Here is a 14,576-nt window from a genome sequence, read left to right on the forward strand (position 1 = left end):
CCTCGGTCTGCCTGCCGCACCCGCCCCACAGCCAGAGTCTGCCTCCTGCCTCCACCCACAGTGCTCCCTGCCCCGCCTGTGAGGGCGTCTCCCCCACGGCCCCTCTCTCCTGCCCCAGCCAGGACCCCTGTATCCTGCCCCGGCCCGGCTGGTGTCAGGAGGCAGAGCAGGTGGGGTCTCAGGAGCAGCCTCCAGCCCCGAGAGGCTTCCAGGGCCCAGGTTTCGGGGTCTCCACGGGAGGGGCCGGGCCCCACAGCAGTCACCACCCCCAGTACACATCCCCCACCCCGTCCCCCTCAGCCAGCACACTCACCCGAGAGCACTGAGCTCACACTCTCACACACACACACACACACACTCACCACCTTACACACACACACACAGAGCCACCTCCCTCACACACACACTCACACACACACTCACACACACTCACACACACACCCGCCACCTCCCTCACACACACACACTCACCACCTTACACACACACACAGAGCCACCTCCCTCACACACACACTCACACACACTCTCACACACACACAACCACCTCCCTCTCACACACACACACTCACACACACACACACAACCACCTCCTCTCACACACACACACACACACTCACACAGCCAGGCTCCATCTCATGTGCCCGGAGCCAGAAGGAGGCCCCGGGGGCCCCAGGAGGAGACACGCACGGGCTGAGCGGAGGCGGTTTATTGGGAGGAGCGGCGGGCGGGCGGTGGTGGGCAGTGCCCAGTGGGGACGGCGGTGCAACGCTCTCCTGGGTCGCCAGGCCCGGTGACAGCCTCCACCTGCAAACAATGGGCTTGATCAGCTCCACCGAGAAGGTGACCTGGCAGTGACCACAGGGGCGAGAGGCCAGCGCGGCCCCCGGCCTGGCTCTTCCCACCTGCCAGCCCCGCGGGGAGCCCACAGCCTCCCAGAGCGGGGCCTCGGAGCAGCACCCTCTCACCTGCGGCCGGGCCGGCCGTGAGAGTGGGTGCAAGGCCCTCTCCGCCTGCCGACTGGACGCCGCCCCCCGCCCCGGCCCCTTCCCGCCCCCCCCCCACCAGCGCCTGCGGGTGAACCCTCAGCGGGAAGGGCGGAGCCCAGGCAGCTTGGGGCGGCCTCGCCCCGGCAGACACGGCACGTGCACCCGCGTTCACCCAGCTCTCCCCAGGCAAGAGCCTGAGCCCCCCTCGGGCGCCTGTCTCGGCAGGAATCAGAGCCCCGTGTTGAACGACAGCCCCTCCCTCCTCAAAGTGCTGCTTATATTTAGCCTCCGTCTGCCTTTGTCCTCAGGCAACTCAGCAGTGAGGGAGGGAGGCAGGCATCGCCCGTGTCACCACGGGAAACCGAGTCCCGTGGCGGGAGGGGGGCCCGGGGTCCCATTGAGCCCCGGGAAGATGGTGCTGGGGGCTTGGGGCTGGAGGAATTGGGGAACCCCTCCCACAGCGGGGCCTGCAGCCGGAGCTATGCCCACCCCAGGTCGCAGGAGCAAGGGGAGGGCCCCTCCCCCTGGTCTGACCAGCAGGAGCCCTGTCTGCGGCGCCCAAGCCCACCTTCCCAGGCCCACGCCCTCTGTCCCGCCTCCCTGACAGCCCCTCTGTCCCTGGTCAGCACGTGAGGGCGCCGGCGGCCACACTGCCTAGCATCCTAGGGAACCAAGACCCCTGCATCCCGCTCAGCAGTGGCTCAGCCAGACTGGGACCTGCCCGCGCATGTGAGCCCTCCCGGGCCTCCCCGGCGCCAGAGCCCAGCACAGATGGGAGCCGGCTCCTTACTCTCCTGGCGTCCCAGCCCGGCCTCGGGACAGCCCCCAGGTAGCCACTTCGGAATCCCTCGCCCATGGAAACCGTGAGGTAGTGAGTGCCTGGTGTTGCTTTTGGACGCTACGTCTTAAGCTAATTATTGCCCAGCAATGAATAACTCGGACACCTGCCCGACACGCAGCGGTGGCTCCGCGCTGTCACTCAAGGCGCATCACCTGTTGTCCCAATCGAGTCCCCCTCCAGCTCCTGCCCAGGGCGCTGAGCTCTGGGAACGCCCCACTCCCCAGCCCGGCGGGTCTCCATGAGGCTCCCTGACTGGGCTCCCCACCAGGAGCCTCCTCCCTCCCCAGGGCTCCCAGCACACGCCCACCACACAGCCCCCATCCTCTGCCTACTGACTGCCCAAGTGAACGGCCAGTCGTGACCTTCGGGGAGTCAGTGCGTGCGTAACGGGGGCGACAGGCTGGCTGTGAGTCCAGGAAGAGGGCCCGTCTGCCATGTTCCCTACGGAGACACCTGGGCCTGACACAGAGGAGGATGGATGGACGGACGGACGGATGGATGGATGGACGGACGGATGGATGGATGGATGGGCGAATGGGTGGGTGGGTGATGGATAAATGGATAGATGGATGACAGATAGTTGGGTGGATGAAGGATGGATGGATGGATGGATAGATGGATGGATGATGGATGGATGGAAGGATAGATAAATGATGGATGATAAATGGATGGATGATGGATGGAAGTATGGATGGATGATAAATGATAAATGATGGGTGATGGATAAATGGATGGATGGATGAATGATGGGTGGATGGATGAATGGATGATGGATGTATGAATGGATGCTGGATGGGTGGACGAATGGATGATAAATGTATGGATGATGGATGGATGGACAGATGGATGGAAGGATGGATGGATGATGGATGGATGGATGGGTGATGGATGGGTGGATGGATGATGGATGATAAATGTATGGATAATGGATGATAAATGGATGATGGATGGATGGATAGATGATGGATGGATGGATGATGGATGATAAATGAGTGGATGATAGAGTGATGAATGGATGATGGTTGGGTGATGGATGGATGATGGATGGATGATGGATAGTGGATGGGTGGATAGATGGGTAACAGATGGAAGGATGGGTGATAGAGGGCTAGATGGGTGGTGGCTGGATGATGGATAGAAAGACGGATGTGTGGGTGATGGAGGGATGACGGTTGGGGCTGGGGCACCTACCACAGGTGGCATCACTTGGGGACAGAGGTGGCGATGACGAGGATGACGACCAGCACAGCAGTGACTCCAGCCGACAGGAAGTAGCACTTCATCTTGTGTCTCTGGAGCTGGGAGAGAGAAAGAGGTTGCTGTGTCTTGGCCCCCAGCCTCCCATCCGGGGTGGTGGGGCACAAGGCTCATGCCTGCTGGGGACGGTGGCGTGCAGAGGGCCGGGCCCACCCTGGGGCAGAGCCCAGGCAGAAGCTGTCCCTCGGGAGGGGTCTGCCCTGAGCTGGCACCCAAGCTCATCGAGAGCGGCTGTGGGCGGGGCCTGGAGCCGGGCCCAGGAGGAGCGGCCCAGCTCCGAGCAGCCGGGCAGGCGGCTGCCAGCTGCTCACACCCCTTTCAGGGCCTTGGGTGCTTCTGTCAGGACAGGTGACAGCAGTGCGGGGCTGGTGCTCCTGGAGTAGGTGGGGCTGAACTTGAGTTTGGGGCTTGGTGTCCACAGTGAGCTTTGGGGTGAGGATGCAGGTCCTGCTCTCGGGTGGTTCTCAGATGTGGGGCACTGGTTGGATGACCAGCTGCACCAGTTGCCTCGGGTCCTTCCACCTCGGGAGGGACCCACACACCAGCCCAAAGACCAGCCATCATCGCAAAGGCCCTGGGCCCGAGGGCAAGACATGCTCAGAGGTCATGTGACCTGCCCCAGCCAGTGTGGGAGGACCTGAGACACATGCTGAACAGACAGGCCAGCGTGTGCAGGAGGGGGCACAGGGGGCCAGGATGGGGGGCGGAGGGGGGCAGCCAGAGGGGATCAGCTCCGCCCAGGAGCTCACAGCAGGTGGCGGGGGGGGGGGGGGGGGCGGGGAGCAGTCAGGAATCCACAGCCCTCCTGGCAGGGAGGGGCTCAGGGCCGCTGAGAGCCCCGAGCCCTTCAGGACCCAGGACAGCACCCGCCATCCATGTGCGGCCTGTGGGCCTGGATTCTGTCCCTGGGGCCAGTCCACCACTGTGGCCCCGTCAGCAGGGGGCGCCCTTCCCCAGCCCTTGCCAGCTGCTGGGCACCGGGCTGTGTGGATTCGCTCACGGCACCCTCCCCCCTCCCCCCGCCCTGGGGGGCAGGTCCTGGGGACACCCATCTGCAGGTGAGAGCTCAGAGCAATGAAGAGACTGGCCCAAGCCCAGTCTGCGTGGCTCAGGGGCTGAGCGTCACCCTATGAACCATGAGGTCACGTTCGATTCCCGTCGGGGCACAGGCCTGGGTTGTGGGCTCCATCCCCAGTGTGGGGTATACAGGAGGCAGCCGGTCCATGATTCTCTCTGATCCCTGATCTTTCTATCTCTCCCTCTCCCTTCCTCTATGAAATCAATAAAAATATATTTTTGAAAGAGAGAGAGGCCTAAGGCCACCAGCTAGTGAGAGAGCAGGACTGGAACCCAGCAGCAAGGCCTGCTCTCATCACCCCCCCTACAGACAGGGTGCCCTGCGGGGTCCGCCCTCCTGCACACCCCGTTCCCTAAACAAAGACGGAGGCAAACCGAGCCCCGAGTAGCCTGCTGCACCCGTAGAAACACAGCAACCGGGTCACAGGGTCTGGCTGCACACCGTCCCGCACCGAGGCCTGACCGTGACCCCGGCCGCTGCCCCGCTCCCCACCAGCGTGGCCGGCAGAGCCCAGCTGACGGGACCACACTGGCCCGCGCTTGCCACCTGTCAGGGCCCTGCCCACGCGGCCCTGCCTGACCAGCTCAGCCTCCCTGGGACGGGCCGGCCTCGCGCTGGGCAGGGCAGCTCCTGCTTGTGTGTGTGACACACTCAGGCCTGTGGCTCCTGGACCTCCTGTCCATCCGCCACCCCCACCCCAGACTGAACGGGGGGGAGCCGGGAGCCGCAAGGCCGGCTGGAGTGAGGGTGACCCTATGAGAAGCCGGGCAGGTCACCCAGAGGGGATGTGGGGGACAGAGGCGGGACTTCCCAGGCTCTGATCAGCTTCCACCCAGCTGGCCTCTCCAGCCCACCCCCTGCCTGCCTCCCCCACTCTCCCAACCCCCCACCCAGCAAACCCACTGGGCCTCTGCAGTGACTTCAAGGGGAAGAGGAGGGCGAGCCATGACAGGCAGGGCCTGAGCTGCCAGATGCTCGGCTGGGACATATGGTGGAGGCGGTGACAGGCCTTTGATGGGGTGCTCAGAGCCCCAGCCCTGCCAGCTCCCTCCTGTCACCAGGCAGCGCCCCTCCCACAGCCTCCCACTCCAGGCCCGGCATCTGCACCCACCCCCACCCCCACCCCCACCAGAGGGGGCTCCCGGGCAGGGGAAGGAGCGCCTGCCCCCCCACATCATCTCAGGGCTCAGGGCAGCCCCAGCATCAGGAGGCAGAGGCCACACCTCACTCCACCAGGAGCCCAATGAGTGGGAGCCCCTTCCCAAGCTGGGGAGCAGGGGGCCGCCCCTGGACACAGCCTGCACCCGGGCCGATGGAGACGCACGGACCATACTGGGGACATTCTGGGATAGCGTGGGGAGACTCCCTGAGAGAGCGGGCGCTTTCCTGTGAACAGCTCTGCGCCTGCGGGGGGCGCCAGGACGGCCATCAGCCATTGAGGTGCCGAGAGCTCACCCCTCACTTCCTGGAGCTCATTTCTGAAGGCAGAAAGCCCAGGGCCCAGGCGGGGCCACTGGACAGATGAATGTTAAGGATGGGTGGATGGGTGGATGGGTGGATGGGTGGATGGGTGGATGGGTGGATGGATGGACGGACGGATGGATGTAAGGATGGACTGATGGATGGACGGGTGGATGCACGGACGGATGGACGGATGGATGGATGGACGAATGGGCGGATATAAGGATGGATGGATATAAGGATGGACAGATGGATGGATGGATGGGCGGATATAAGGATGGACGGGTGGATGGATGGTGGATGGACGGACGGATGGACGGATGGACGCACCCATGTCCACATCAAGCCCTCACCCCTGGGCTGGCGGGTGGGGACAGAGAGCTGTGGGGACAGCACAACGCTGACGCGAGAGACAGGTGTCAGGGTTGGCTGTGTCTCCCAGATTCCTGGGGAGTCCCGACCCGCAGGGCCCCGGATGGGACTTCCTTGTTGAGGGGCCTTCACAGAGGTGATCCCACCATAGCGGGTCCCTAGGGTGGGCCCGGACCCCATCTGCCTGGCGTCCTTAGGAGAGGGGGACGCTTGGGCACAGAGACACAGGGAGAGAGGACATGGGGACCAAGGTCAGGGCCTGGACCAGGGGCCTTGGGGGCCAACCCTGCGGCCGCCTGAGCCCGACTGCCGGCCCCAGATCTGTGAGGCCACCGATGCCCCCGTCCCGGCCGCCCCGTCTGTGGGGAGGGGGGCAGAGCGGGCCGAGGCCAGTGGGGCAAGGGGTGGTCAGCCCTACCCCGCCCCCAGGAAGGGCGCTCCGCCTGCCCCTCGCTCCCATACCCTGGGTGCCCCAGCATCTGCTGTGACTGATTGTCTGAAATGACAGCCCCTCACGCAGGAGGCTGGTGGGGAGCCAATTAACCCAAATTACGCTCCCGATTGGGGCCCAATTAGTGTCATCGTGCCGGTCGGAGCCTCCCGTGCAGTCGCTGTCAAGCTGATCCACCGGCTGGGAAAGAGCTCCACCTTCTGAGCCCCAGACCCACTGCTTCCTGCCGCCCCAGTTGGGCCCACGAGGCCGGAGGAGGCCCCAGGAGGCTGCCTAGCCTCCCAGCTCTGTGGGGTCTCAGCCTGGGCACTTTCACTTAGAGAACTCTCCCTCATTCTCCAAAACCAAATCCAGTGGCACTGCCTCCAGGATGCCCTCCCTGATGCTCCCCCTGCACTGGGCTTCCACAGCCCCCTGCTTCCCTCGGTGCAAGGCCCGCCCATCGCCCACTCTGCTCCTGCCCCTCTCCCACTAGGCTCTTGAAGACGGGGCGACGTTCGGCCGAGTGCCGCCCCCAACTTGGCGAGGCTCAATGGAAACAGGATGACCAACAGCGGGGTCCAGGGAAGGGCCCGGCACACGCCGCCCTCAGGCCTCATGGGCTCTGTGTCCTCGGTGAGGAAGGACGGACACTGGGCTGTCAGTCCAAGGGCCCCCACGCAGGAGCCCCTCCGCATGGTCCCCTTCCACCGAGACCAGCGTGCAGGGTGTCCTCCGGGGACAGCCAGTGGGCGGGCAGGGGCGTGACCCGGGCCTCGGAGAAGCTCAGCCCGAGCTCTGCACAGCACCAGACAGAGGCGCAAGGGAGTCGCTCGGCCCTGAGCCCTGGGGTGCTTTCCTCCGGAACAAGGCTGTTCTCCCAGGAACTCCCTTCCCTCAGGGACAGCCTGGGGCGTGCGGGGGGTGGAGGGGAGCTCCCTGCTCACCGCACAGACACAGAGCTGCCTCCAGCCACAGGCACAGCTTCCAGAGCCTCCTAGGGGCCATCAGGACCAGCAGCGGCGCAGGCCCCGCCAGTGGGACGCACCTTCTCACCAAGGGTGAAGCAGAGACCAAGGGGCCCTGGGCTGTGTCCTGTGGCAGGGCTCCCTGGGGAGGCTCAGGGGGGAGGGGTAGAGAGAAGGGAGAGGAGGGGGGGCAGGGAGCTCCCCTCCCACCATCTGCCGGGCCCTGCGGGCACCCAGGCCCTGCTCCCTGAGGTCCCTGAGGTCCGGCAGTTCAGAGAAGGCAGTGACTCCCCAGGGCTCCCGGAGGGGCTGGGTGGGCACGTGGGCACTGGGTGTCGTCCCTCTGACCCACGGGGACCCTCGTCCCTGCGGAACCTCCCGCCCCTACCGTGTCCTCAGAAGCTGCTTCTCATGCAAATGTCTTCAGAATCCGTGACATTTCAGAAACGTCTCTTTGTATATATTTAGACTCCGTTTCAAAGAATTATTCAAAATCAGCGCGTTTGGGTAGATGGGTGTGGAATGGATTGTTTTTAAGTGCTCGCATCAAAAACACCCCGTGTTCAAGCGGGTGACACACGCCAGCGCGATCGCATCGGCACGTTCCGCTGCGGGGAGGCTGCAGAGTTCTGCGCTGACCCGCACTCACTCCTCCTGAGGACGAGGACGGGCATGGGCGCAGAGAGCTCTCCGCCTCCTCTGGGACGGGCCGTGGGGTCCCTGCAACCTCAAGGCCTGTCCCCCAGGCGCTGCCAGAGGGCCCGCGTGTGCTGGCACCGGCAGGGTGGGCACCCGAGGGGAGGGCACCCTCCGTGGCCAGGACGGGGAGCTTGTCTGCGGCAGGCGGAGCCGAGGGGAGAACAGCGCTGCTGTGGGTGACAGGGTCTCATCAGAGGGCAGCTCAGAGGAGGCCTAGGCGAGGGGCAGACAAGACACTCCAAGGCGTGGCGGCCCGAGCGCTCCCTTTGCCGGTCACACCGGTCCCACCGCCGGCCGCTGCGGTTGTGGGCCCAGCAGCTGTTTAAAGACAAACCTCTACACTGAGGAGGGAGCCTTTAAAAAGACTGGGAGGCTATTGCTGGAGCAATAACTGGGAAGCTATTGCTGGAGCAAGTTGTTGTCCAAGTGCATTTATTTTTTTAAAGAATTTTTAAAAATATATTTGTATTGATTTCAGAGAGAAAGGGAGGGGGGAGAGATAGAAAGATCAAGGATGAGAGAGAATTATGGATCGGCTGCCTCCTGCACACCCCACACTGGGGATCCAGCCCACAACCCGGGCATGGGTCCTGACCAGGAATAGGACCATGACCTCCTGGGTCATAGGTCGATGCTAACCACTGAGCTGCGCCGGCCAGGCTGTCTAAGTGTATTTAGCACATCGCCATAGATGGAAATAAGCTGGGAGATCCTGTGTTCACAGACGAAAGGACCCGGATCGAGAGGTGTCAGCCCTCAGCAAACTGACCCCGAGTCCAGGCAACTGCAACAGACACGCTCCCAGGGCGGCTCCCAAATATACACAGGAGGGGGCAGAGGGAGGGAGGGGCCAGGCGCCCCCGAAGGGTAGGGTGACAGTCCGCCTCCCAGATGGCGTCACTAGCGCAGCTGGGGTGACAGACAGCGAAGAGTCGTGCGAGGGGCAGGGACCCGACCACGCGTGTGGGAGCCGACTGCGGCAGAGCCGCCGGCAGCGGGCGGGAGGGGCTGCATGGACTGGCCCTCCGACGATGGGAAGGGGGGGACTGAATCATTCGAGGAGAACCAGGCTCTGTGGGTGCATCTCCCGTGCCACCACGCTGGCTCTGGAGCCCACGGCGAGGCCCCCCCAGGCGGAGGCCCCAGTTCCTAATGAGCCCTCGTGGTTGCCCCGCGGCAGCAGCTGACTACCCCCCGCACCCCCTCCCCCATCCCCGGGTGGAGACCACAGAGTTGGCCTGGCCAGGAACTCACACGGGTGTGAGGCAGCAGGGTCTCTGCCTCCACCACCTGCACAGGGGACCCGCACAGAGACCATCCCCAGCGACTGTCCTCCCTCCCGGGCCCTCACAGACGGCCAGTGGCACGGCTCCAGGCCTGGGGTCTGTGTCCGGCGGCGGAGGGCACAGGGGACCCTGAAGGATGCTGGGTGCCTGCCCCGCCTGCCCAGCAGGAGCTGTGGCACTGTCCGTGGTGCTGACGCTCAGGCCTGGAGCCGTCTGCGGACCAGGAGCCCATGCCAATGATGGGCATGCTGAGGCCCAGGGTCACAGAAGGCGAGTGACAGGTCAAGCCCAAGTCGCCTGGAATGAGACCAGACGTCCCACCCTGGCCTGGGGTCAGGCCTCTGTTCTCAAACGCCGAGCCCGTTATAGGGACCTTCCTGGGAGCCGGCCATTCCCTGCAGCCAGGGCTCCAAAAGAGAAGCCAGGGCCCCAGAACCACCATCAGGAAAGGACAAGGAAGCCCTGACCGGTTTGGCTCAGTGGATAGAGCGTCAGCCTGCGGACTCAAGGGTCCCAGGTTCGATTCCGGTCAAGGGCATGTACCTTGGTTGTGGGCACATCCCCAGTGGGGAGCGTGCAGGAGGCAGCTGATCGATGTTTCTCTCTCATCGATGTTTCTAACTCTCTATCCCTCTCCCTTCCTCTCTGTAAAAAATCAATAAAATATTTAAAAAAAAAAAAAAAAAAGGACAAGGAGGAGGTCACGGTTCGATTCCCAGGCAAGGGCACAGGCCTGGCTGCGGGCTCCTCGATCCCCCATGAAGGCCGTGCAGGAGGCAGCTGATCAACGATTCTCTCTCATCGTGGATGTTTCTATCTCCCTCTCCCTTCCTCCCTGAAATCAACAAAATAAATAAACAAACATTCATGGAAGGACAAGGAGGCTGAGGGGGTCTCCTGCTCACGCCTCCCTCCCAGCTCAAGGCGCGCACCTGCCCATCCCCGTGGCGCTGCCTCTGCCCTGCCTGCTGCAGCCTCGTTTAGGCCCGAGAAGGCCCTGCCCAGGAGCCAGGCTGTGGCTCATTAGAGGAGCAGCTCCATCCCACGGGCCTCCCCCACCGCTCCCGCGCCCCCCCCCCGCCCCCCGCCCCCCACACCCTCTATCTGCAGAGCGCCGCGCACTTTAGAGTTTGATGTCGGGGCCGTGCGTTTGGTTTAATTCTGTTGTTTCTCTTTTCTGCTGTCAAGAGGTAAACAGACAAGGAGACGGATTAATAACTCGTGGGCAGCGGGGGGAGGGGGGGGGGAGGGGAGCAGGAGCAGGAGCGGCCGGCACTGGGCACCAGGGTGTCCACCCCCGCGGTGCCCCCACTGGCTGTGACCCAGCTCCATCGTGCCACAGGGGGTGGCGCTCTCCTCTGAGCCTCCGACCGCGCAGGGGTGTGGGGAAAACCATCAGAGCTAAGCCACATGCTCAGGGCCGCCCCAGTTGCTGAGAGTTGGGGCCAGGTCCCAGGCAGGATGCAGGGCCAGCTCCTCTGCGAAGCACAGCGGTGGCCGCCCCGCCCAGCCAGCTTCCCAGGGGCTCCTGCTCCGAATGAGAGCAAGAGGCTGGGCCCACGGGACTCAGAACACTGTTCCTCTGAACTTGAAGGAAAATAGTCTCATTTGCATGCAATTTGCATACAGCTGCTGAAAATGAGCCCACATTCCCCACCACTTTAACACCACATTGTTTCTGCCTTGAAAGGGACCTTCCCAGGCACACGCCAGTCCCCCAACCACCCTCCACGGTGGTGTCCCCTCCTCACCTCTGGAGCAGTCGGGGGAGGGGGGTCACCAGGCAAAGCTGGGGCAGGAGGGAGGGGTGCTGGGCGGAGCACTGTGCCTGGGGGGCCAGTCCAGCTGCAGAGGGTCCTGTCAGCCTCTCAGGCCAGTTCCACCTCCCTGCCCTCGAACCAGACACCCTGGCCAGGCCCACAGGCGGGGTCAATCCCAACCCTGGTCTATAAAACAGGAATGACGCCTGGCGGCGGGCTCAGTGGGTGAGCATCGACCTAGGAACCAGGAGGTCACAGTTTGATTCCTAGTCAGGGCACATGCCCGGGTTGTGGGCTCGATCCCCAGTGTGGGGAGTGCAGGAGGCAGCTGATCCATGACTCTCTCATCATTGATGTTTCTATCTCTCCCTCTCCCTTCCTCTCTGAAACCAATAGAAATATATTAATAATAATAAATAAATACATAAAACCGGGGTGCCTCAGCAACCCCAAACCACACACCGCCCCCCAGCCCAGCAGCGCCCGCCCAGCACCGGGTAAACACGAGTGTGAAGGCGCACAGGGTGGGTGCTGGGCACAGTGAGCGCAGGCTCTCACACCTGGGCTGGAGTCAGCGCCCGGGGCAGCATGGACAGCAGGTGTGGCACCCATGCCCCCCTCCCCGACATGGCGCCATCCCGCAGGCTCAAAGGAGGGGGCCACCCCCAAAGTCACCATGAAGCTGAGTTGCAGCAGTGCCAGCCTTGAACCCAGGCCCACCTGATCTGGGGGAGCACATGGGGTACAGGAGCCTTGTCAGAGGGGGCGCTGCCTGAGGCAGGAACCAACATCTGCATCCACCAGCACCCAACTGCCCGCCACCCACCTGAGCACCCACCAAGTTGGCCATTGTCTAGCCACCACCCTGTCCCTCTGCCTAGTTATATACCCACTCACTCATCTGCTCATCTACCTGCCAACCCATTTTCAATCACCACCTCTCGTCCACCCATCCATCTCCTTCCTTCCATCCTCCTTCCCTACATCCACCCATCCATCCACCCCCTCATCCACCCCCTCATCCACCCATCCACCTCCTAATCCACCCATCCACCCCCTCATCCATCCATCCACCCCCTCACCCACCCATCCACCCCCTCATCCACCCATCCACCCCCTCATCCATCTATCCATCCACTCCCTCATCCATCTATCCATCTATCCATCCATCCCCCCATCCATCCATCCACCCCCTCATCCACCCATCCACCCCCTCATCCACCCATCTATCCACCCCCTCAACCACCCATCCACCCCCTCATCCATCCATCATCCCCCTCATCCATCCATCCCCCTCATCCACCCATCCACCTATCCATCCACCCATCCACCCCCTCATCCATCCATCATCCCCCTCATCCATCCATCCACCCCCTCATCCATCTATCCATCCACTCCCTCATCCATCTATCCATCTATCCATCCATCCCCCCATCCATCCATCCATCCCCCTCATCCATCCATCCACCCCCTCATCCACCCATCTATCCACCCCCTCAACCACCCATCCACCCCCTCATCCATCCATCCATCCCCCTCATCCATCCATCATCCCCCTCATCCATCCATCCACCCCCCTCATCCATCCATCCACCCCCTCATCCATCCATCATCCCCCTCATCCATCCATCCACCCCCCTCATCCACCCATCCACCCCCTCATCCATCCATCATCCCCCTCATCCATCCATCCATCCCCCTCATCCACCCATCCACCTATCCATCCATACATCCATCCATCCCCCTATCCCCCAGCCCACGGGGCCCTTAAGCCTCCACGGGTGACACCACAGGAGGCAGGGTGACTACCCTAGAGGCATAGACCCGCCACCCGCCCCTCATGCCAGTCCTGCACTCAGAAATGCCCTGTGGGCGTGGCCCTCTCCGGGGAGGTCAGGCCTGAGCCATCTGGGATGGGACAGGGGCCGAGGCCGTGGGCTGTCCCTCTGACTTACGTGGTGCCGGCTGGCTTCAGCCAGGAGCTGGCTGGCGGCCTCAGTGTGCGAGGATGCCGCCTCCAGGCTGGCTTCAATACTATCTGCGAATCAGACAACAGGAGCGGTTATTCCTGGAGACTGAGGGGCGGGAACCGAGGGGCAGCACCTCCCCTTCCTGGTCCCTGAGGTGCAGGTGAGGAGTCTGGCCTCCGAGAGGCAGTGGCTGCAGCTGGGCGCCGGGCACTGGCCTGGCATAGCACTGCCCGGCCCAAACCATCAGGACAGAGGCCTGGAGGTGCCCCTTGGGCAGGACAGCCCCTCAGGACAGGGTGGAGGCCGGGCTGGTAGATTCTGCCCCCTGGGCGGCTCCCACTGGCAGGGCCTCAGCCACTGAGGAGGGCAGGGCTGTGGAGCCACGGGGAGGGCTAAGGCCAGTCTGTGAGCACCTCTGGGCGCTGGCCCTTGGGGCGCTGACCAGAGGATGAGCATCCTGGCCACCCCAGGACAGGGGTGGGGGGAGGGAGGAGTGGCGAGGGGGACAGGTGGGGGGAGCCTCAGCCGCAGCTACCCTGGACCATTCACCACAACCCTGCAGGGCAGCTCCCTCCCCCTGAGCCCCAGAGGCTGCCAGGTGGGGTGCAGCCCCCACAGGACGGGCGCTTCATCAGCCCCAGCCATCGCCTTCCTCTCCTCCCGACCATCCCGGGCCGGCCAGGGTGGCTCTGCAGGGCCAGCCCATCGCTCAGACCTGGCCCTGTGCAGGGCACTCAGCCTTGGCCAGGCCTCTGGGGGGCCAAGGAGAACCCCCTTCAGCACCAGCCTCCCAAACATGCACAGAGCATGGGGTGCACCCCGGGATGCACGGGGCACAGGGGAGACAGGAGAGCTACCACTCAGAGCCTCAGGCCCAGGCACTGTGGCCGCCCCTTCACTGCCCACGGCAGCTTAGCCTGCAGGGTGACCTGCCTGAGCCCAGGCCAGTGCGGACCCCGAGGGAGGAGCTGCAGGCCTGGGCCTCTGTGGTCATCTCTGCCACCAGCCCCACTTCGGCCTCAGCGGCACTTCCCTGCCCCCTCAGCCTCAGGGGGACGTCCTGTCCCACCCCTCTCGCTCCCTGTCACTCAACAAACCAGTGACAGTACTGCCAGGCCACTCCCAGGCTGAGGCCCGAGGAGCAAGTGTTGGGAGGATGGTGACAGGCGGGTTGGAGGCAGAGGGCGCCCTGAGGGGGGACAGGCCCAGGGCAGGTGACGTCCTCACCACTTACTCCTCCTGGGGCACACACGGCACCAGGAGGTCGCAGGGTCTCGGACAAGAACAGAGCTGCGGGCCGGCGAGGGGAGCCTGCTGGAGGCAGGGCTCCGGCACGGCGTGGGCTCCCAGGGGGGCCTCGCTCAGCCAAGGAGCGGGTGCAGGGGGGCCTTGGCCTGGCAGGGGGCTGACCATGTTGATTCTGGGCACCTGGGCCCAGGGGAGCAGCAGGGAACCCCCCTGAGCACCA

At 63.8% G+C, this 14,576-nt stretch overlaps 1 protein-coding gene across 3 annotated transcripts in view; it reads right to left on the minus strand.

The window, feature by feature from the left end:
* Positions 1 to 690: 690 nt before the first annotated feature.
* TSNARE1 (t-SNARE domain containing 1) overlaps positions 691 to 14,576 on the minus strand; it is a 39,425-nt gene continuing 25,539 nt past the window's right edge. For all 3 annotated transcript variants that reach the window (XM_070392460.1, XM_070392459.1, XM_070392461.1), the window contains exons 10-12: positions 13,094 to 13,176; positions 3,019 to 3,125; positions 691 to 804 (exon numbers count right to left, since the gene is read on the minus strand). In XM_070392460.1, the coding sequence (XP_070248561.1) occupies positions 3,030 to 3,125; positions 13,094 to 13,176 (179 nt within the window). In that variant the 3' untranslated portion in view covers positions 691 to 804; positions 3,019 to 3,029. The remainder of the gene's footprint in view (positions 805 to 3,018; positions 3,126 to 13,093; positions 13,177 to 14,576) is intronic.

This window comes from Myotis yumanensis, unplaced genomic scaffold, assembly GCF_028538775.1.
Source record: "Myotis yumanensis isolate MYYU_CA2020_CCGP unplaced genomic scaffold, mMyoYum1.0.hap1 SCAF_15, whole genome shotgun sequence".
Classification (NCBI taxonomy): domain Eukaryota; kingdom Metazoa; phylum Chordata; class Mammalia; order Chiroptera; family Vespertilionidae; genus Myotis; species Myotis yumanensis.